This window comes from Phalangium opilio, unplaced genomic scaffold (assembly GCF_054372755.1).
Source record: "Phalangium opilio isolate 3A_F unplaced genomic scaffold, DU_Popi_V2 ptg000017l_1, whole genome shotgun sequence".
Classification (NCBI taxonomy): Eukaryota; Metazoa; Arthropoda; class Arachnida; order Opiliones; family Phalangiidae; genus Phalangium; species Phalangium opilio.
Genome location: NW_028324151.1, coordinates 2,138,530 through 2,163,025, shown reverse-complemented (window position 1 = coordinate 2,163,025; position 24,496 = coordinate 2,138,530). Strand labels below are relative to the sequence as shown.

At 38.5% G+C, this 24,496-nt stretch overlaps 1 protein-coding gene across 2 annotated transcripts in view; it reads left to right on the top strand.

Moving 5' to 3' along the window:
- Positions 1–24,496, top strand: part of LOC149702399 (uncharacterized) — a 180,920-nt gene that overhangs the window by 3,963 nt on the left and 152,461 nt on the right. For both annotated transcript variants that reach the window (XM_089866198.1, XM_089866197.1), the window contains exon 3: positions 4,139–4,234. In XM_089866198.1, coding sequence (XP_089722324.1) covers positions 4,219–4,234 — 16 coding nt within the window. In that variant the 5' untranslated portion in view covers positions 4,139–4,218. The remainder of the gene's footprint in view (positions 1–4,138; positions 4,235–24,496) is intronic.

Here is a 24,496-nt window from a genome sequence, read left to right as displayed (position 1 = left end):
GTGGGGAGGTGAAAGGTTGAAAGGTCAAAGGAAATGTGAAACTGAGTCTATTATGAATAGTGATTTTGGGTCGTGATTGAACCCAGTTAAGATCAATAAGACTTTTAGTGGGCGGGACATTGGAGTGCCTATTTTTATGCTCAGGTTGAAAATGGGAACTTTGAGTTCTGTTTCTCATCTCTACAAGATTATGGGTACTTTTGAAGCCTAAAGTTTAGTTTTGCAAGTACTTTAATGGCCAGTACTTTTGAGTGCCTATGCGGAGGATAACGATAGACACCTTTAGTTCTGGTTCGTGTCTCTACCATGTTACTGACATGGCATGAACAACGTTCGGGCCATGGTTAACCCATAATTTTACTCCAGCAAGGTGTTCTTTGTCCATAACTCTTTAATACATCTAGTTCCACATTTAAACCATATATATTTAATTACCTCGGAGCTATTTTGAAATGGTTTCACAATTCCTTTACTTAAAATATGAAATTGGGTATTTGAGGCTATGGTAATAATGTCAAGTAAAGATGGTGTCACTATTCGTCGTCGGAAGATGCTGGTCGCTGAAGCGCGAGGGATGAAAATCCCAGAGAATTATGGGAAGGAGAATGAGAGAGAGAGATCTGATCCGACACGGTGGCGTCGTCACAAGCATGATATCGTGGGTCCGCGGCCAGCGAGAGCGTGCGGGAAGAGCGTCCGACCTCTAATGGAATTGTCGTGTTGAACTGTTGATCGGAAATCGTCCGACCGTGTCCCCTTTACCGCGCTGTACCCTATGCTCTCCGCTGCCCCAGCTACTATAAAAATAGAACCGCACTATCACCCCATTAAGACATATAGGAACTACAGTCAAGGGAGGGTTTAATATAAACTCTAATACAAATGTTATAGGCCTAGTTTAACAGCTATTTATTACCGTTCAAACCCGCTTTCGCTTGTCTCCTAGTCTACTCCCATTTCTATCGCTTTTACTCGACTTCCACCATCGTGCATGGGTTGAATTTGAATATTTTGCAACATTCCCATTTTTAATGCTGTCGAACTATGACTTGCCTTGGCGGTCAAACTATATTGGGACCGACCTCAAGTTTTTCAATAATAGTTGAACACTTGTACACCTTAATTCAAAAATTACAATCTACGGTACCGTTAGACACATTTCCCAAAACAACAGCTTCCCAAACACCCTCAAACACCAAGTTTGAAACATAAAAACGCAAAAATATATGGTAAGGTGTAAAAATTCCGTTTTCTGCCGCCTCTAAATACCCAAAAAAATAAAAATCAGTCTAGGCATATTTTCTCACGACCTTCCCTAAACCTGCAGAGTACACTTTTTAAACTTTTGCTAAGACTCCATATATTGGAATCACCTTCCAACGTGTTCCTCCAGGCTCGGGGCAAAGGGTTTCGCCTTCCCAAATAGGCTCCTTTTAAAAGATGGAAGGGGGACACTGGCCATCTATTCCATTCCATCTTCGTTATTCCTACCAGGGTGTCTAAGATGATGGGCTAACACCGTTGCCTGTTCAATCATCTCCCAGCATATCCAAATGACAAGGGGGAGTTCAATGCGCCGTGCAACTTAAGATTTATTTTTCCAGGCACTTTATTTAGTTCTTGTTAGTTGTAGAAACGGACGGTAAATAGATTTGATAATTGAACTTGGTGATTAGAGACGTAGCCCACGTGATATTGTTTTATCGATTACGGCTTCGTAAATATTTTTTTATGTAGGAATTTGTTTTGGAATAATGTTTGCCATAAAGGTGGATGATTGTTGACTATTACCAGAAGTATATAATACTTCTCTTCGAGAGAAGTGTACCCACAAAGCGGGCGTGGTAATTGTAACATGATTCTTCCCAACAAACATCGGAAGCAACATTTGGAGCAATGTTACAAACCGAATCAATACTGATCCCTGAATAGTTCCCTCATCATTATGCTATTTGCCATGGCGCATGCGCTTGTGGATTTTTGTCCCACGTCAAGACAATCAAGGTTTTTGGGTTGATTGCTGAGGATTTAGTACCGAACAGTTATAGAATTCACCCTGAAGTTTGATGGTCGGGAGAACAAACAAGAAGGGTACGTGAGCCTGGGAAGAATCATGCAACATAAGTTACTGAAGTATTAAGAGGATACAGAGTGTCACGCTTCTTCTATTATCGCCTTCTGGTTGTACGTAAGAGCTTATGACTTAAGAGGATCGTGGAAGAGCGTGCTGTTTATCGGAATAACAATTTTTAGGGACGAAATATTCAGGCTGTTCAAAGCTTTCTCCTCTTTTACTATTTGGACTAATGGCAAATACGTGTCGTCCGTTGAAAGGCGCGAAAGATCGCGTGTCTATTATATATCCCAAGTAACTATAGGCCCTCTCTCGTGTTTTCTCCTTTACAATCTTTCTCTCTCTCTGGTAACGACGTTTTCTAGAATCAAGACCTCCGCACTTACGACCCGTGGGTGCGTGGTTGGTTGGTGATTTGCATACGATATCTCGCAATCCACCCTCGCTATTTTTCTAGACTTCCCCCGAAATATCGCTAAATATAAACCTCTTATTTTAATCCCTTTTGTACCTCTCGAAAAGGTATTTCCACACCAAAGCTAATTATTACTAATATCATTGTATTGATGGAAGTCCGACCCGTGACCCCTGGTATACTTGAAAAAATTCAGAATTTCGAAAAATGATCAGGATAGTTTAAAACTGTCTCAAAATAGTCATAGAAGTTAAAATTGGTTGGGTAATTTTCTGGCATGATATGGTGAAAACTATAATTTCAAATTTGCTAAAGTAATGACGGTTCAAAGTTGAATCTTAATATACCACGTTATCCCATCCAATTCGCAACGTTTTGGTCACCTTCCTTTAAGAGAAACATGTAACTTGTCTTGACCATCTTGTATTATCGTACACCTCTTATTCTTTCTTATATGATAGCCATTATGATATCTATATTTAGTCAAATGTATTATATTGAGTATACCACGCCATTTTAACTATCGGCCCGACTTAGTTTAACACGAATAGCGTTTTAGAGAAAGGGTTCATTATGTTTATTTCACCCGATCTCTTTTTATCTAGAATACGAGTGTAATATATGACTCGCTCTAGCTGCCATTACAATCCAATCACTTTACTAGGTGTAGTAATAACATTTAGGTCATATATAGACATAGACCTTCCCAATAATTACACGCAGGGCAAAACCAACACATTGGTTAATTCCCTTGCACCGTGAACCAACACCAGATGGAGCCCTAGTTCACTACACGGCGAGGGATGCTAGCCGACTAGCGGTGTTTCTTGGCGCGAGGAAAACAACCCAAGAAGGTGACCTCCTTCCTGTAGCTACTAAGATCGTTACCACTTAAGTACCCCATTGTATAGTCCATTATATTTTCATTTTCGCTTAAAACTTAAAAGGGATATATAATATCCCTCTCGATACATCAATTTTAATGAGCTATGTAGTTGGAAAAAGGAGAGGAGGAAGATGAAACTTTTATTTCACACTCGTACATGGTCGGTCGGTCGGTCGGGCCGTGCCGGTGCCCCTCTTCCGTCAAATTGAAAAGCGTGAAATCCGTTATCCCTCGTTGGCGCCCCCGTCATTGGTGGTGGTAAAACACTGTACCGGACCCAAGAGTAATCCCCCATACACCCATAACAACCTCCGTCGACAAGAGAATTTTATTTATTAAGTTACAAGGGATGAAATCGGAATAGGTCAAAAAGGCGTGCGGGAATTCTATTTTGGGGGGTTGCCATTTTCAAGGATGGTTATACGGTACCGCGTACACGATCTACCCTCTGGTAAAGGATGATGACCGGCGCGTTTAGTTGGGCCCCCAAGAGACGAGTATCTTCGTGGTGGTCGATTCAGGATGACCACCCTTGTGTTTTCTTCTCCCGTAACACTCCATTAAGCCTGATTTAGTAGGACTTTGAGAGTTTTCTACATCCGATCTGTAGTGTGTTTTTCCAAAGCCGACTTTATTTCTCTTGAGGGTCTATACGACTTTGTAGACTGCATGATGATGGTAATGCTTGGGTTAGGGGGTCACCAAGGAGGGGATAATCGAACTCTAGAGACAGGAGTAACAATATATGGTTCTCTAATTTCAGATTCAACGTGTTTGTAATTGAAATGACAGTGAATGAACCGAAAGTGTCTGAAAAACCTGACCTGAACTGGGACGAAATCGATGGTGGAATGGTCACGTAAGTGTTACCTCGTTGCCTCCCTAGCAACTTTTCTTATACCTGTCGGTGTGTTTGTCCCCACTAATGATAAATTTGATGCCGAAGTTGGTAAAGAACCGTAATATACACGCGTAGGCATGTTTTCAGAGGAACGAAACTTGGTATTGTTGTTTTTGGGGTTTGGGGGCTTGTTTTGGTTACCAACTTACCATCGCGCAACTGTTAAGTGATTTAGTGAAAGCCAAAGTGGTTGGTTGGGGGGCCCAAAAGTTAAAGATAAATCCTTCATAATCTAGTCTGACCCCTCTATTACTGAGAGGAAAACGAGTATAACCACGATGCACCCCTGCCATTAGCTTCTTGATCTCTCCAAATTTTATACTATAGTTAATAAGCCAGGAGCGTCTCGCGAAATTTTTAATTAACCCCAAACTCCCTGGTATAATTTATGGTTTCTTGTCAAAGAAAAAAATTTTTAGTTTTAGTTTTAGGCATAGTAAAACGCTCTTAGTCTTTGGAAATTTCTAGAAAGCTAATTAAGAGATATTTGAAATTTAAATAATGTCGAGTTTAATTTTGACCACAGTTAGTTCGCGTGACTTTTATTCAGATTCTAAATTAATTAATTTCCATAATCAAAAAGTTGATAGGAATTTGAAATCGCCAGCGCTTAGTTCATGATTTCGTTTATCAGCGTTACGTTTGAATTCAAAAACTTTTCATCAGTTACTGAAAACTCGTGTTTGTAAATAATTGACAGGGTGTTTTTAAACCTGACCTTTAACCTTTGTACACATTCAGTTTATCCATCCATCCTTCGCTGGTAATTTTATACGCATTCCTATAGCTGTATTAGTTAGTCTTACGAACTCAATTTGAAACGTCCCAAAAATTCTTCAAGTTTTAGACACTGTGCTGTTGGTGTATTACGTTTCGTTGGAACGTTTCCGAGCATGTATCTTAACTGTTAAAGGTGACGCAACCTTTACTTAAGGTACATACCTGCAGTCGTGCCAAAACTGGGGAATATTTTGACTAGTGCCAAGAAGTTAAAAGTCTCTGGGTACACCACACCAACTTAATTAGCATAAATGAATATTCCGAAAGTTTTTGGATATCGGGTTACTTTAAGTATCAGCAAACAGCCTTTTCCGTCCCTATGTCGAAAGTTTATGAAAAATTATTTTTTTATTTTTAAAAGACCTCTCCTTACATTCTATTTAAGGACAATAGTTTTCTTTCTTCATTGTAAGTGAATATTTGTTTTCACTTTATTTCGAGGGGTAAGTCACTTGTCGTGAAGGCGTGGTTCGTACAGGGTGTAAAAAAAAAAGGTAGGGTAGTTATAGGGCTGAAGATACAGTGGGATGGGTCCATGGGAAATAAATTTTGAGTCGAAAATGTAACCGATTTTGGGAAGTGGTTTACACCTCGAGTTTTTTTCTCTCTGACGTTAAGAAATATTGCAAAATCCGGGCACCTTGAGTTATAAGATAAAGTTACATAATAACCAGTAGTATGACATAAAAAGAACGGTTTCAATTTCTTAGAATGGTATTTAAATATTACCCCATGCATAAATACTTCACGTACACCACTCAGAATCAATTGAGTTGGACTGAACTGAACCGTACGGTACTTTTAATATAATTAGGTTGTAGCTTCTTGTTTCTGTGAGGTATATTAGGTTTGCTTGGGTTTGTCTTTAAGATCCGGAGAAAGTGCCGTTACCTTGGTAACCGCCTGCCGTATAGTGTGATACCTTTCTCACGGAAAAGGAAACGCTGACACTTGTATACTTTGACCTTTTTTGAACCAGACTCTAATTACCACTTCGACGATTGATTCTCTGACTTAAAACAAAAATAAAGAAGATAGATTACCGCAAGCGTAGTGTACCATCATCTTTTTTTTTTTGCCCTCTTAACTTAAACTTTCATCCTTACTGGCAAATTTACGCGGGAAAAACCGAAATAGAACCCCAAAAAAAGCACAACCCTCGTTCAAGGAATAAACGTGCATGACTCGGAATACAACTGTCTTTAAATCATTCCCATTAACAAACAAAATTTCGGATATTTATCACAGACTAGACTCATCATCTTGCAGTCCTGTGTGGGTTTTTGAAACAGTTTCTAAATAGATGGTAAACAACCTTCAATATCGGGACATACAAGGGAGTTGATACATTGCCATCCGTCTCTGCGGCCTGCGCATGCACTCTCATGATGCAAAGAGATAACAGCCTGCGCACGCGCCAAAAAGCGCTATGGAAGGCACGAGTTTTACCCCCAGTGTTTTTCCCTCTAAAAGTTCGTGTCTTTTTGAAGCACCTAGCTCAAAAATGACTTTATTTAAACGAATCATATTCGTTTTCATTTCCATGTTTTCTAGTTTCGATTAGTTAGTCTATAATTAAAATAAACACGGGTAAAATTTTTCTCTCTCCGTGGCGTGTGAGTTTAATTAAGGCGATTCTAATCTAGTCTGTATTGTGTTAATTATCATGAAACCCACTTTTTATTTTATTTTTGGGGACATTTCACGCGATTGAGGTTATCCAAGCTTAGCGATAATAACTCTACCTTCGTCTCGGAGTAGAGGAAATTAAATCCTCTTTTACGCAAGGAGTAAAACGATTTGTTTAAAATATCTCCATTGGATAGATAGGGCAACCACAAGCTGGGTGGGCAAATTCATTGACATTTCAGACGATACAACTCTTAGACTATATTTTAGTTGGAACTTTTGAACAGTAGTTGTACAAGTATAATCACCAAACTTAAAAACTGATCACTGACCATTTTTTCCAGACTCAATTACTTTTTGACCCATCTATTTGAGTCAAAAGTTGTATCTTCTGAAAAGGCCTTAAGTAGTTTAACTCCTTAACGAAGTGACACGCTGTTTTATTGCTCTTAGCTGTGACGGTAAAATTAAAAAGCGGGAGAGGAGAAAACTTTCTAAAAGAGAGTATTTAATTACGGAAAAGGGCGGATAAAGGGACAGGGGACACGGGGAATGGAATATCGCGTGGCATGATAAAGTCCATTTTGTTTCCTTCCCCCCCCCTGCCCAAGTCCGGATTCGCGTGACCATCCCGTGACCAATCTTTAGCATAAACCAACCCGCCTCACACGAACCAACTTCTCCTCTTCTGTCCCCCAACCAAACCAGAAAGAGAGCTTTGATTTTGAATTTTTAATAAGGAACTATAGCTCCATGCATGAGACTCCCATATCGTGTAGAATCCAACGCTCGCATTCAAGGGACAGTTAAATAACGGGATACTTGTTTGCGATTGAAGTTACACCCTAGGTTATACGGAGGTTACACTGTTCCTTTAAAGACCATGTCCTCTCATTCGGTGCTTGCTTGTAAAACTGTTCCCAAGGGGATAATTCCGTTTTAGACTTTAGCTTCTTGAAACTTTTCTCTCGTTCACTTGAATCTCTTGTTTAATTTTCTAAACCAAGGTTGTTTGTTTAGGGAATGAAGCTTTCTCGATTTTCTAAGTTGTGTCAATAACTCATTTTAAAGCCGAGAATATGTAGAGATAAAGTTGGGTTGTGCAAAACGAGTACGAGTTCATTTTAACCTATAATGGCTGTACATGGTCATACGTTCTCAAAGTTAATATGGGTTATTGTTGCGTTTGAAATAAACATTACGTATCAAACCTCAAAATTGCACTATAAACAAACAAACCATGCATGCACTTATGTCATTTTGACTGTTTTAAGGAGCTTTCCATTATCTTGGGATTTAATTTAATGTTTAAATAACTATATTTGATATTTTAAGTAAATATATTTGATCTATGTGTATGGGTGTAGACTTATCGTGGCCACGTAAAGATTTGAATAACTTAATAAGTTTGTCTTTGGAAATGTCCATTTTGGATGTTGTTGTCTCCTTATATTTTTAAAATGTTAGGTGCGTTGAATACAACGACAAAAAAAAAATAAAAAGTTAAATTGATATTTAAGCTTTAATTTCGCGTTATTATAATTAAAGTTAAAAGTTTCCAAACATAAACATTGGACGAGAAACGTAATCTAAAAACATTGCTACCTGCATGTCATAAAACTAAAACTTACCCATTGTCATATTGTCAGAAATACATAGCTTGAAATACTGAAAATCAATTTAGGAGCCATCCTTTAAACACTCAAATAAATCTTAACAAGAAAACAGTGTCCCTTTGGGCAAAATGGAGATAGAAGTTACATTTTCTATAGTCAAAATCGATTTCCCAAAGAACATCCCAATTAATTTAGGCCAGACTTATCATAAACACCCAGTATAATCTTACGTATCGATTGAAAAATTGCTTCAACGATGCCAAAGAAGCTATAGTTCAAAGATTAAACATAGGTCAATTAATTAGGTTTTAATGATTAGCGTATATCTCTACAGAAACCTAAAAACCCCTCTATATATTTCTGATATTCCAGAGTATGTTTTACTTCCATTCGATTGCCCATGTTGTTGTTGTTTTATCCTAGCTTGCGGTTTTAAAATTAATGTCTATCTTTATAATTTTAGGGGACACGGTTCTGCCCTGGTCATTCCTAACAATTTTCTCCTTTGTTTACTTGTACTTAATGCTCGCTCAAGTCCTATATAGTTTAAGCGCCCGTCCGTCCGGGGGGATCGATTGGTTTATACGGCGCAGCTAAAAGGGCCAATTAATTCGCCTCTTAATCTAGCCATTCTCCTTTCCTCAAACGACCTCTTATAATACCGTATTATCGGTTTCGTCGACCCGCGACCAAAGCCTCCAGTCAAAGAATTAAAAGAGCTCTAAAGAGATTTCAAAGAGAGGTTGCTCCTATATGTTTTCTTTGCCCTGGATTTTGGTGTTGAGCGGGTGAAACATTTTTACAGGCGCGGGACTTAATTTTGAATATTTTTAGGTAATTCTTCGGATTTCTTTGGTAATTAATAATACTATTGCGAATTACTTTCTTACGGAGACATTGTTGCTTCGGGTCAGGAAAACCCCCAAAAAGTCAGGAAATTTGATTTTAGTGAAGAAATTTCTTGGGTTTACGAAAATAGCAACCAATGTTTTTAAACGAACTCTGAACTTGTAAAATTAATACGCCGTTAACCTAGGCCACATTTGGTCTAAAAATATTAGGGAAATTCACGGGAAATAATCAGGGAATACCTGGAAAAGTCTGGGAATTTGAATGGAAACTGTAAAATAGGTTATCTAATCAGGTTTAATCTTAAACTAGTGTAAACACAGCCGTCCTTATTCAATATAACTTCACCTTCCCTTCGTATTAGGCGAAATCGAGATCTGTTTTCTCGTATAGAGAAAGAGCTTTCGTCCTGAAACGGAGTCCTCTGATCGTGAATATGTCTCGGTTTTTGGTTTTCTTTCGCGCCTGCGCTCCATACTTCTCCTTCAGGTGTGTGTGGGCGTCATTAAGGCACGAAATCTCTCTCTTGGAAGCGCTTCCTTAGGATCAGAGTGACCGACCCCCCTCTCCTAAGCTAAAACAGTTAAAGGGGGGATATAAACGCGGCTAGCTAGCTGCGGGTACATTTCTTAAACACCCTATAGCCTTAACGCTAGCGTTCGTGCCTCCACCCTCTTCTATAGCCTTCTTTCTTCAGTGCCCTTTCTCCTCTAGTACAGATTGAAATTCTCACCTGAAATCCTTAAATCTCGGTTCTTTTAATCCCACGTCGGTGGTTATTCTTTTTAGGCGTCCCTCTCTTTCTCTCTGTCTCTCCCGCAATTTTTAATCATTTTTCTTTAATTAAGTTAATTACTTAAGTACTAATTTTATTCCCGTGACGCGTCGCCACGAGTTTGCGTTTTTAAAAATGTAAATAAACAACCGCATGGATTTAATTAAGGCAACACGGACGACGACTTTTCGCCACCACCGTTCTTGACTTTTTGAATTATGAGGTCAAAAGCCATCGCCAGGAGAGCACCCACTAGTGGTGAGTTATTGCTTAGTTTTTTTTATAATGACGGACTTAGGGAGTGCGAAATTTATAATTGAAGAAGCTAGGTGACTTTAAATTAAATTATTAAATTTTTCCCCACTGCATGGAATAATTTGCTTTCCAGGTTGTTTATTAGTGGGAAATTATACTTCTAATATTTTCTGTAGAATCTATACAGGTTTTTAACGATATCAATTAGTTTCAGTTGGTTATTTTAAAATCCATAATTATGGAAATACGTAAGCTCTGTACCGTATAGTTGAATTTACTGCAGCCAATCATTTAATTAACCAGCGTTTGTTTAATTACTTTAATTTGATCTGTACCTTTTTCCTTGATTGAACAATCACTCTGTTATTCATTTAAATATCTCGCTTTGTTCTTGGACGCTGCTGAATTAAGTACCGAAATATTTATGGATATATTACCGCATTTATCTTAATTAATTTTTATTTATTATCTATCGTAGAATAATTTTTCGAAACGCCAAAAAATTTTACTTCCGCTTTATATTCCACTTCCACTTTAAAATTAAACCTTCTCTAACTGTAGCTTCCCAACAAAGCCTGTAGCCTCCTGAAATGGATTCCATGTAAACTGTGTGTGTACCGTATGAGTTTACACAGATAATGGACAGATAAACAAGCAGGGGGAAAAATAAAGCTCCGATCAATTTTAATGGGGGGTAAACCGTTATTGTCTAACACTGTCCTTACCACTCCCATGTAGTATAGTCCAACTCGGAACTCAACTCGCAATTCCCTTTCCTCGAAGGCAAGCTTAATATGATTTATATCTAAAGTTCATAAGATATGTTTATTCCATAAGTTTGTAACTGGTAACTTAGAAACTGGAGCTTGTAATTTTGAAGTGAATGAGGTAGGTCATAGATTCGGGGTAAGGCGAAGACGCCTGGTAGGGCGCTGCTGTCAAATTTGGGCTTAGTAATGCAGACTAAATAGGACCTAGATGGAACTTGGTCCTGCAAAATTAATTAACCACCGAGTGTGAGACTTCAATTCTCGCTTCCGTCGTTCACGAACTAGTTATCTCGAGCTGTAAGCAACTCTCTAGTATTACGAATTTGTATAGGTAGTGTCATACTTATCATGTAACATATCACTTATAAACTTATATTTATATATATCTATTTTGGTTTGGACATTTGACTCTAGTTTTTTATTCCGATATTTTCTCTCAGTTGCCTCCCTTAATGTCCCATTATCTGTTGAAACGTGTGTAAACAATTGCCCGCGATTTTTGCACGATGTTTGTCGCGTGTCGTGAGAGCTTTATAGAGGGGGGATGATTTTGTTTTACTTGTCTATAGGATTGATTCATAGACATTTAACTCGTATTTAACCTTTATTGTCTCGTTTATACGTGTCCGAATCAATAACCTAATATGGACTTTCATTTGAAAATGAAGATTATTAGGTGTTCAAGCTAGGGAAAGGTTATCTTCTTGACCCCTGATTGACCCGCAGTTCGACACACGTGTTTATACATTGGGTATACTATAGGACCAGTTAGACCGGAAGCCATGTAAGCTGATTTTCGCCAATAAATTCTGTTTTGTTTTAGTTACAATAACAACTACATAATAACTATGTGTTACTGATTATACAACCAAAGTTGGTTAAAATAGTAAGTAACCAGGTCGAACTACATAACGCTTTTTATATCAAACGTATGGTATAAAATAAATAGATCAACGGGAAAATACCTTTTTATTGCAATTGACGTACGATTAATTATATATATATGTCAGCTTTTTACATTCTGAAGGTTAATTGGAATTTTTTGTTGACGAAAGACTAGTTGTGGCTCAAACATATGGGTGTTGTTTTTATCTAGCTTATACTTTGAAAAATGATATCAAAAATACTATATCTGTAAAGGTTTATATGCGACGAAAATCCTAAACTCTCTTATACAAAATTCCCTTATAATGAACTCCTGGTTGAAGTTATTTTCTATAGCCAGTTCGTTTAGTGACAATTATCTATTAATGTTAGCCCCTTTTGACAGCGCATGTTGGTATCCCTAGTTGATATCATTGCAGGCATTTTATTACTGACTCGGTTACGTAAAACGTTCGCGCCTTTATCATATGAACTCGTACATATTACGCGGAAACTGGCGAACAACCACGCTTGTAAAAAAAAATCTGCGTCCCATTTTGATGCGCTCCTGAAACTCGTACATTATAGATGAAACTTAACCACCGCAAACTCGAATTATAGCGTATTTGACGCGAGTTACGTATGTGTTTCGACGTTATACTCGCTAGACGTTTTGCTGACAACCTTATTAACTTTTAAAAGTCATTAAGTACCATTGTTTAAATTAACGTAAACACGAGATCTAAATAGTGACTGACACATGCAAAATCAGGGGGTTGAAAGTACGTATAATTTTTGTTTTAATATCCGTATTTTCGTTTCGTTTATAGATTCGTAATTTGCATAATTTAGAAAATATATCGCATTCGCATTTGTTTATTAATAATTTTGTAAATTGTTTATTTAATATTAAGGTGTAAAAGATTCTTCCTAGTTCTTAGACATAACTAAAGTAATTTAATTTACGTGAACTTGGGAACTTCTTGGGTATGTGTTCCAAAAAAAAGGGGGTGTTAGGGCCAAAGTCCAGTTGAAAATATTCAATATTGTGTTTCAATTCCAAGATAACGCAATATGTGAGAGAAGAAAAAATAAACGTTTTCCTTAGTTAGTTCCCCCTCGATTACATAACGTAGTTAAAACGTTTAGGATAGGTAATTTACGGCTAAGAATAACTATTAGTTGAGGTCACAGGTTTGACTTGGGCTTAACTGACTGACTTTATCTTGTCATAACTTAATCATTCAAAGGTAATTTATGATAAGCTATATATTACCGCGTCCCTCCTAAGATTTTACGACTATTTCGTCAATACAAAAATTCTCCATATTAAACGTAATCTCTATTAAGCCCTCGTTTACCTACGTTTTTATAGCTTAACCGGATAACCTGTCGAAACTAGGACAGTATATCACTTCCGTTTTAAATTTATGAAAATTGGAAAACCAAGTTAGTAAACAGACAGTTTTATATGAACACAACTCCTATAGCCGCGGCCCACCTGATTTAAAACCGCGTTTGAAATTTCACGTAGGCATATACTACAGTTTGTCATCTACTCTGTTGACTGTTATCTGTTATTTAACCTAATAATTTAAAGCGCATGCATGGTCTAGATGTTTTAGCCGGTATGTTATTGTACCTCACTTATTTATCGCATATCGTTTATACCCAAAACATAACATATCGAGGGTATTTAAGTATATATTAGGAAATACTTTAGTAATACTAGTTAAAGCTTCTCTTGCGTCACACAAAAATAGGCCAAATATTATAACCATTCATAATCGCTGTAGATATAATGATTTATCTCTCGCGAACTGAGGTAAGCATAGTCTATTTTATTTAATGGGATACGTTTGATTATAATATAAATTGTGATCGTGGAATTCATGACAAACTTATGGAACATATCTTATGAACTTATTTATAACATATCCGTATTACTTTCGATAGAGCTGTGGATGTTATTTCTTTCATTAGACGAATGAGGATTAAAAAATGTCTTTGCCAGCTCTGAGTTCATTGAGACAACGCGATTTCCTCTGAGAAACGTACAAAGAAAATGCCTTGTTCTTTAACAACAGACAATTTTTAGCGATGGAAAAGCGTGTATGAATCGTAGAAATAATTAGCAAACATTCCTTCCGAGTAAAACAATCTTTGAGTCAAGAGTCCATGCGCGCCTTTTGAAAAATGTCGTCGGGAAGAAGGAAGAGGAGGTCACTTTTTTGGATCTCTGGAATCCTTTGAGGCCCATGTATGATGGTGAGCGCGGTGCAGCCATAATGGGCGACATCATTTGTTTGCGGAATAGAGGAATCTCTTTGATAACTCGACGGTTGTCTTCCCACATATCGCCCCGTTGAACCTTATACCCTCTCGCACTCATTTGCCCAACAGATCTGTGCTATCTCACAAACTGGGACTTGTTCGCGCAACAAGTAGTTCTTAATTGCATCCCTTTAATCAGGGTTCGTACAAACCTGAGTGGAAATGTCAGGGAAGTCAATTGTTGACTCAAATTTCATGGGTAAATTAGGGGAAGTTGGGAAGATTCAGGGAAATCAGGGACATTTTTAGGCCCTATAGAGGTGGCTCCGACTGTTGGTGACCTTGCACCTGGAAAAATATTGGATATCGGTTTTCCCAAAAGTTGTACGAACTCTGTTAATTATTTAGAGGAGTAAATAAGTAAATATTTTTTGGGGGTGTTCAGTGATATATGAACGGGGCTCGGTGTTTCGTTGTCATTGCGACTCTTAAACGCGTTTTTAGATGTTTTGAAGTGGTTGACGATGAATGCTTGAAGAGAGCGTGCGTCGAGATACTCCTGTATGTTATATACACGAACGCGATTTTTATCTGGCAGTAAATATAATTCTTTTAAGCGACGTCCGCGATGTCGGGTTCATCGGGCGACAATCTCCGCCAGTGCCAGAAACAGAAAGCAAAATTGGTTTCTTCTCGGCCTGGCTTCGTCCAGAAAGAATGAAGGGGGTGACGTATATACGTTTTCTGTCCGAAGCGGCCGGGGATCTGTTTTTCTAGCCACAAGAGGTTCCCTTTGTCCTAAGTTAACTCGTCTCGGGCCGCATGTGAATTAAGAATTAAAAAATTGAATTTAAGTTGCTCCTATGGATAACTTCTTTCTCTCTTAGTTTCAGTGTGTGTATCGTCTTACGTCCTCGTGAAGGCTAATTACTTCCCTCTCTTATAGATCCGCTTCCTTTATTCTTTTAACTAACTTAATATCGTTTCAATACAGATTTAAATTACCCCTCTTTGATGTGTTTAATTAATTAACGCGAGCTTCAAAATTCAGATATAAGTATTAATTAGTGATTAGTTAATTTGCATCTTACTTCGAAGTATGGTTGTCATGGAATCGATAATTTCTGGTTCTGTTTCATTTGTTCCTAAGAACCTTTTTTCATTTCTAGCGCAAAACTCATTTTGTCGCATGAACTTCTTCTTTTCTCTGAATGTCTTAAGGTTTTTTTCAATCACTTTGGAAGAAAGCCCAGATTGCGAATCAGTTTTTCTTTTTCGTTCATCTTTCTTTAATTAAAGAATTAATCCTCGCCTTCCAATAAAAATAACCAATCTCAATCCGTAGCGTGCATGCTGGTAATGTCCCGCTATTTTTCTATACCCAAGAAGTTTTATTAAGACTCGGTTTCTACAATTGTCAAGTCGAGATGGTCGCTTGTTACGCATGACCTCGCTTCTTTTATCATATTTATTCATTGGACAAAGCGAACTTACGTCATAATGATGTCCTTACTTAAATCTTATGGTACCATGCTAAAGCCCAGAGTGAATGTCCTCTTAAGATCTAACCAGGGTATTGTGCATGTACCGCGGTTGAGGCATAGCATATCTTTTAAGGGTCACTTAGATTGTTAGATGTTAAACTAAGTCCACAACGAAATTATTTAAATTAGAGTATAATCCTTGGATTATTACGAGAAATATTTCTTGAAGATGTTGGTAACGTTATTGTATGATTGATTTGAACCAAGGTTAAGGGTTGCGTTCGCTCTTAACCTCGACCCGAATTGAATTGAATTGAATATAACAGATTCTTAATAATTTATAGTTAAAGACTTGTAAATATGACAAGGAAGGACTGTCTCTTTTCACCCTTGATATTATCCTTTCGCTGTTATACGCCCCACAATGATATAGAGCGGGCCAAGTATCGTCGTCCTTCTACGTACCGATCCTCTTTATAAAACCTTCGCTGCATGGTATATCGGATTACCAAATCTTCTCTATCTTATTCTTCTGTATATTTCCGAGGTTGTAGCGTTAGTGAGAGGCTCTTAGTACTGTATTGTACCATCAATTGATGCGTTATACTTAGGGAAGATGAAACGTGTATCAAAGACGTTACTATTCCCAATGAATTAGAATTAGTTTAAATCATTTAGTTAGGTTAATTCAGTGTCACTTTGTTTTATATTGAAACGAATCAATAACTTGGTTTTTTTCTTGACGCCTAACTATTTAGAAACTGATTGAATGACCTCTCTAAGAAAAGGTTAACTGTGAACTGAAATCCGGTGAAATTGAGAGAGATTTAGTGAAAAGTTTGAGCGATGACCCTCCTTCATCCATCTCTATAGGGTTGCGGTTTAGTATATCGTGCTAATCACATCCTGATTGGGAATGGATGAGATGGATTGCCGCGAGATGATACTAAACAAAAGTGCATGAGCCATCCATTCGGGGTGAAATAGATATATTTAATCTACTTGCGATATCCCTATGGTTAAACGGGAACCAAGGAGAGGTTGTTGCCACTCTTGCCATAATCCCTCAGCTGGTTTGTGTCGTGCAATAGCGGAAACCTTCCCTTAACGGAATTTCTCGCGCTAAAGACGAGATGATATGATGCCACAACCACTAAGCCTATACCAATATATCTTGATAGTGAAGGGAAAGTTGGTATGGATAATTTTTATAATACGGGATGTTTACCAAGTTAAGATGGGATCATTTATAGTCTATCTCTCGCGTGCGATTGAATAACAAACTCATCGCTCGTGCCGCGTGACAAAAACAGCTGTTTCCCATTAAACTAAGTCCCGCTCGCGCTGAAATAGCAACTCCCTCGATAAACTAAAGAGATATTAGAATTTTTTTACGTCGCAATGAGTTTGTCTACGACTTAGGTTTAAATTGATTCAAATATTGCGTAATTAATAGCTAATGAATATCACTTAAATGTCCTCTCCCACAAGAATTGCGTGGAAAAGTGTCAAACGCTGAAGGTGGTCCACAATACGAATTTTAAATTCTTCCAAAAAATATGTTTGATTTTGCAATATCGCTTTCAAAATGACCCCGATTTCCCTGTCAAGTAGTCATCTCTATACGTTGTAGTTTACAGACTAGGAGGATTCATACCACGTACACAAGGAGGTCTAACTTTAGACTCCCACCATACAGTGATTCATGCCTACTTGCGTAACACCTGAAGCCTGGTATGAATCCTCATAGGCTGTAAACTATATGTATAATTGGTTTGCGTCTTTCGGAATCTGGATCATCTAACCCGTGGATGAGATTGCTAAGAGATTTATGGAAGAGGAGAGTTTTATGTCTTATAGTGAAGGAATAATTTCGATTACGATATGTGAGGGGAAGGGGGGATGAGATGAGGCCACGGTTTTGAAAAATGTTTCTTCTGGCGTGCAAATACAAGATGACTGACTATACGGACTGTATTTTTGCTTGCTCTCTTTTTCATCACAAACAAAGGGGTTTCATTCTCTTTTGAGGTATATATTCTTTGGCGCGATCTGATCTTAACCAGACGACACTCGCTTTACCCGCCCACTCAAAAGAGAAAGAAAGAAAAACGTCCAGAGAAATCTGAAAACCACCACCGAATCTCTTTTTTTTTGTAAAGACGCGATGATTCTTTATAACACCCACTATACTCGCTCGCTCACTGTATACTTTCTCTTCTTCTTTTCTGAATACGCGTCACGTGGTTCTCTTCGAAAACGACACTTTCAGGCTCAGGGGCATACTGTCAGGATCGTCCCCCTAGAGGTCAAGCAACTCGGGGTCAGGGACCTTGTATTATCCTTCAAGGACGGGAAGGTTATGCCATAGGGAAACAGCTAGGACTATTATGATTTCAAAACGTTCCGTAATCTTTCTTTAGGCTGGACCGTTAGGGATGGGTCCTACTCTAGGTATTTTGGGACATCAGCTAAGGTTTTCTCGAGGGGCCATTCACTCGGAGTAATGGGCTAAGATGATTTCACCTAACCTTTATTCAGTGTACAGTGAATCTATGTGTGATGTAACTAAGAGGAAAAGGCAATCTGCCTTCCATCTTGCGTTTTGACGCCTGCGCTGTACGGTTTTTGTATCCTGAGAATGAGTATAGATGGCATCCCCTTCTATGTCCCCATACTGAGGGTTGCTAACATCGAAATGGTCTATTGTCCAACTCAGCGAAAGGAGGACTGCAATCATACCAGTCCCACACCCAACGTAGAGTCCCTGAACCAGCACGATATGAAGGCAAATTATTTATACAATGAAATGCCTGAGACGCATCGAAAAGCGTCGCGTCAGTTGAGGATTTTTCAAGTACGATAATAAACGCCAAAGAATATTATCGAGATAGCATAGTGCGGGGGTGTCCTGGGTCGTGCTGCAGGAGGAAATTGTCTCAAGACGATGGAGTGAGTTTCTCTCTTTCCTCATCTTTGGCCCGACGACAGACAAGGGGAAGGTTTTTTTCTTTCAAGTGGCTTCCTTAAGACAAAAAAACCCTCCAAAACATTTTTTAACACTGAAGTGGGGAACAGAAATGGGGAAGTGCGGTGACTTTGGAAGACAACAAGAAGCACATGGTAAAAGTGAAGAACAGATTCGAGGATCTGTATATCTGAAGATGAGCAGATATGACTGGGGTTTTTTTGGTTTGGTTCCAGGGTCAAACTCAAAGATTAGGTGGGTACGTATTAAATCCTCCTGATTTATTAAACAGATGATGAACTCTGATTCGTGTCTTCTGACGTAACACTCTGATTCGTGTCTTCTGACGTAACACTCTGAATATATGACTAATTTAACAAACGTATATTCCTCAAAATTTTCCGTACAAAGATTGAATGACGATTGTTGCTACCATATAAATGACTTTTAGATTAGTTGGGGGCCGCCTTCTTATAAGGTTTTTGTCAAATTTTGATTTCAAAATTTATGTCAAATTTATTTTGGGGGTTTGGTTTTGGTTTGATTGAAAGCGGAGAAGCCAGCGAGAAAGGGTTAATTCCATGTATGGAGTTGTCAATGTTTGAAACCGTCAGGGAATGTTAAAATTCCCTAATCAGGGAAAGTCAAAGTTTGGAAATTTGATTTCAGTGGGAATTTTTTGAGGATTTTTTATTTCTTGAATCGAATAGTTAAGTCATTTTGCTCAATTGTAATTGTCAAAATTGAAAATACTTTTTTTTTCCAATTCGTCCTTGGTCTCCAGACTCTTCAAGGTTATCTCCGTTTTGTTTTCAAGATCAATCCTTGATCTGGGGCGGTCGGGAGAGGCTGTTTATTTTATTTCATTGTCTTTTGGCCCTCGGGTATTGTGCCTCTTCAGTCTTCACGAGGTATCGTCATCGGTGTCTTTCCCGTTTATCGTTAAAATCAATTGGAAAGGGAAACTGAAACGGTTTTGGAAACCCAACAAGAAACTCATAAGAACCATCCATTTTTACCTAAGATGTTATTCATTATCTCTTTAAGCAGACTATTTGTTGTCTATCAGTAAGTACTTGAATATAAATTTAAGAGGCCTTCTCCCCCAAGTTCCCATGCAATCACGCCATTTCGAAATCGGTCGCCTGACTATCACTATATAGACAAGTTTTTTTGGGTGACCACTTAAGATCGTCTTCTATAAATAACTCGGCGGTGTACGTGTCTTCGATCTTGAAATTTTCCATTCGAATTTGTACTTCAAGCCCTTTACCCTATGACCCGTTCGTGTCAAAGGATGGTACTGATAACCGTGCAGGCGCTGTTCATTCGACCAATCGCAACCCGTAAGGACTAGCAACGTAAATAAATACCACTTTTGAAATATTTAGAGTTATATCTATAATGGAAGATATTATTGTATTTTATATTCTATAAGCTTGAATGTTTTTGCCCCCTTGTTACTACAAGTAAAGCCATGGTTTGAAAATTAAGTTAACAGGGTTGCTACAGTATCTGGAAAATTCGAGGGATTTTAACATTGTCAGTTCACGTTGCGTAAAAAGTTTGATGGAGATGCTTCAAGCGAGATATTAGGGGACCAGAACTGGGAGATGCGAGATCTTGCGGTGTCTGTTCTAATAGAGATTGAATGATAGATAGGTGCGTTGAAATTGATGGATTTCGCGGTCCCTTTCAAACTGGGGACCACATCGCCTATAGGAAATCTAATATGACCTAGATATTCTACCGCAAACCTAAAGAATTTTTTTTTCTTTTTCTTCTGGTATTATTATTTTTCTTTTCGGGGATGATTTGGGTTGTGTATGAAAGAAAAGAGCCGCTGCTGCCGAAGGGAAGTCCAGAGGTCGAGAGCTAGATGATAGTGACACCTGATGCCCGAGCACGAAGACGTTCTGTTTCTTCTTTGGCGTAAATACGTCTTGAATGTCCCCACATCACACCACAATCTTCTTCCTTCACCCCCAACTTTAGGCGCGAGATATTTTCTTGTTTGGCTTCGACTGGAGCGTTTCCTGTCTCATCCCTCGTATCGTGTGGCTGGATTTTAACACCAACCAAGACGACCCCGTTCGAATTACTAAGAAACGCTAGCGTTATAGGTCTAGACGACTTTAGAGGCGGATGTTAGTCGAGTGTGAACGCGACGCTAGACTCTAAGAGTCGTTTGAAGGTTTCTGTTTGGTAGTTAACGTTCAGCACCCTCACCCTTCCTGTGTACATTCTGCCTCGTTTCTTCTCCGTTCTCAAACTTGCCCTTTTTTGCCTTTGACCTTCTTTGTCCGACTTTATTCACCCAATCTCCTACGTCCCTTTTCCGAGTAAGGAATCCTTATATGGACGAAACAAGAGGATCGAGCCTTACCAAGAACGTTGGGAACATACCTTCGATCCAAAACATTGGCGTTTAAGTATTTTATCTCGTGACCAACGCAAGGTCCTTTAAATGACCTTTAACCTTATAACTTCCCTGCTTCTTCTGATTAGTGCGTCCTTGTTACGGAGGAAGTTTGGTCAAATCTCGCGAACTCCAACGCTTGACAAAAACCCATAACCACGGACTTACAAGGGAGATATACCCAGCCATTGAATGTCAAATCAATAATACTTTGAACATTTTCCCTTTTAAGGAGCAAAATTTTGCGATCCACGATTCTGGGTTGATTTTTCTCGCTTTTCAAATAATTTTCCTCTTTTCCCCTAAAGAGATTTTTCATTCCTCCTTACCTTTTCCGCTTCTGTTGACTTTGAGAGTAAGATGTCTCAGTTTTTTTTTGTGGAAGCGCTATAAAAAATATATCTGGGGTTTCCATTACTTTCATTGAGAATTTTTGCTCCAAAATGCGAACTCGTATTTTTCTTTTATTTAAAATCAAGGCTGGGAATGAAATGGCTTTATGGCTCGGTGGTATCTGTCTCAACGCCCTGGTGGGTACCCACCATTATAATGCGTTATTTTAGACTGATCGACTGGAAGCTTGGTCTTTTTATTGAATATCCTTTGTTAGTTGTGATCTGATTTTTGACATTTTGCTAGGAACTTGGTTGTAGTTTCCGCCAGAATTTTTAACTATATCGGTATTTGAAGGCTATATTGGCAAGGTTAAATTTTACTTCTGTGTAAAGGAACGGATTGTGAAGTCTGCCAAAAGAAAAAGGTGTTGAAAGGTCACTAATTTTTAAATTTAGGAAGTCGTTTATCAAAAAGTATTGATGAATATCCGTTAAGACGTATCCTGTTATGGTTTTTTGTTCTTGCAATAACTAGAGTTCTCGGAATTAATAGGCTTTAAAGGGTTCAAGAGTTGCTTGCCAATAGCATCGATGAAGCTAGGGTCATTGCCGAGAACATAAACTCAATTCATACCAACGTGGAAGACCTGTAAATATAATTGAACTTAGTTATCTTTCAAAAACTCGAGGAATTCATAAATATCTTGAATAATCAATGAAAAACCATGGGAAATTATTCAGGCTGAGGTGAACTTCGAAAAAAAAAATAACCACAATTCGTATCTTTAAGCATTACCCCTTACAGTAAGTTACAAGAATTCAATTGTAACTTTAGGAATATACTTGTACAAAAGAATATGCGGAATCTTAAAAAATACGATAAATTTCTTTGGGAAGAGGCGAGACAGCGAAAGAACCCTTCGATTCATCCCTAATAAAGACGTACCAAATCTCCTACATCCATCCCTTTCGCGTCCGTAATATCAAATGGTATTCCGCTCGACCTACCCAATACCCGAAAGACCCTAACGCCTGCACTGTCCGTAGGTATTGTCCGCGCCTTTTCCCCATTCTCATTTTGGCGCGAAATCGTGGGCGAAGCTTAGTATAGGGACCAGGGTTGTAAATTCGTAGAATGGGCCCACCTGCCCTTGCTGAATAGATCCAGGGTTCTCCCCGTCCCATTGCAATGATGACCCTTTCGGAGACACAATAAGAATATGAGACTTCGATCATGAGCGGCGCTTTTTTGACCGTGTAAAATCTCTTGGCCCGTTTTCTACACTTATTCAATGTACTGACTGCTGTAACGGTAGGAGATACCATCAGTCTGAATTGAACTTAGTGATGCGGTAAACAAAATCCGTCATGGAATGTACAGGGTGTTAGACTTGGCTATAAACGTCATACAGGGTTGGTACTAGTCATAGAAAACCTTGAAAAGTCCAACGTTGAATGTTAAAGTGTTGGATGTTACTTCAAACATGTTTTAGAACTTTGGCTATTGACAATCAATTTTTGGCCTACAAAAGTGAGGGGAAAATAACAAGGAACACCTAGAAATTTGAACCTGAAACTTTGATACCAACCTTGTCCTTCAAATACACTATACCCGACTGTCTATTGGACCTAAAATGACGTTTAACAGAGCATGCGCCATGTATCTATATCATGATCTTCCCAATGATAGAAACTCCGTCGGGGGTAACTCCTTTCTCTTGTTTCCCTGGACTCTTTTCGTTGGGTCCCTGTCACCCGAGTGTCTGCGCCTGCGTTGTCTAGACTTATCCTTGACTAGATAAGACACTAGGCGAGCGATCCCGCCCCTGGAAGATTCTCTCCCCAGTAGAGCCAACGTGCTATGCCCCCAATATCGACCCGAATTCAGACTAGTCGCTATAGAGTACACCTTTCGTAGATCTGCCCCCAAAATCGTTAACTTTGCGTGCCTATAGCACACCCCCATTGCTGCATGCAGTTTTGTATTGTAGTCCGAGTGAGAAACGTTTTAATGTCCGCGCACCCCTTAACAATGATCATTATGTTATATCTAGGTTTATATAAAATTTATCCATGGGATCACGGGATAGCTTTAGTGCATAGTTCAGACCGGATATAGAGAACTCGGCCAACCGCCGGATCCCAATCCCATATTTTTGTATATGGGTGCATCATTAAGGGTACGTTTTAAATTGGGGAGGGGGACCTTATCACGCGATTTTCACGTTTTTATAACAACCCCGTGTATGTCCCCGTGAGACAACGGTGAAATAACCACCGTATATATATAGTGGGTGTTTTTTGATGGACACTCTAATCGGGGGTCCATTTAATATAGGGGTCATTGTAAGGGTCAGTCTCCATATAACCATTATCCTTTTCATTTTTAACTGAAAATGTATCTACACGCGATTTTAAATTGGTCTGTGTTGTAAATGGTAGGAGAATATGATCTGTAGCCAAAGTTATTATGGTTAATCACTTAAATTAATGGTATTAATCGCGTTAATGCCTCATTTCGTACAATGTTTAAAATATCAATGTCTGGAAAACATTCGTGTCCGCATTCTCAAGCCACACTCGTCTGTCACATGTTTTTTTCTTCACGTCACATCCTTTAACGCGTTTGGATTTGTCGCGTATACACCGCGTGCACCGATATCGTGCAACCCATTGTTCGTCGATCGCACCATCACGTTTTACACGATTAATGCATTAAGAGTTAAGAGACTCTTGGCTCGTTTAGTATAAACACCGATCATATTAACTCACTCGTATCTGTTATGTTAGTGGACTGCCATGCATGTTGGAATAAATTAATAGTTTTAATCGCTTTGGGTCAAGAGAAAGTATTTATATAAAGCGTGGATGGAATTGTAACGTTTGAAAATGATTTCTTATCTATCGATTTGTTTACTTGTTTCTGTTAAGTTTATTTCACCCCAAGGTCGAATGAATGTTGCAATTGACCTCTTATATTAAAGTTATCCATTGATGATATATAGTGTAATATGTGATGTTTGACTCACAGCGAACCAGCCAGATCTTAGTGTCATCCCAAGAAACCAACCCAATATTTTTTAAAAAAATGTTCTTTTTAAAGTGCTAACCTCAAAAACTCACCATTTAAACACGTCTGTTACAATTTTAACCACTTAAGAACCACGTAGGAACAGAGCAGGACACGGGCATGCAAACGGTG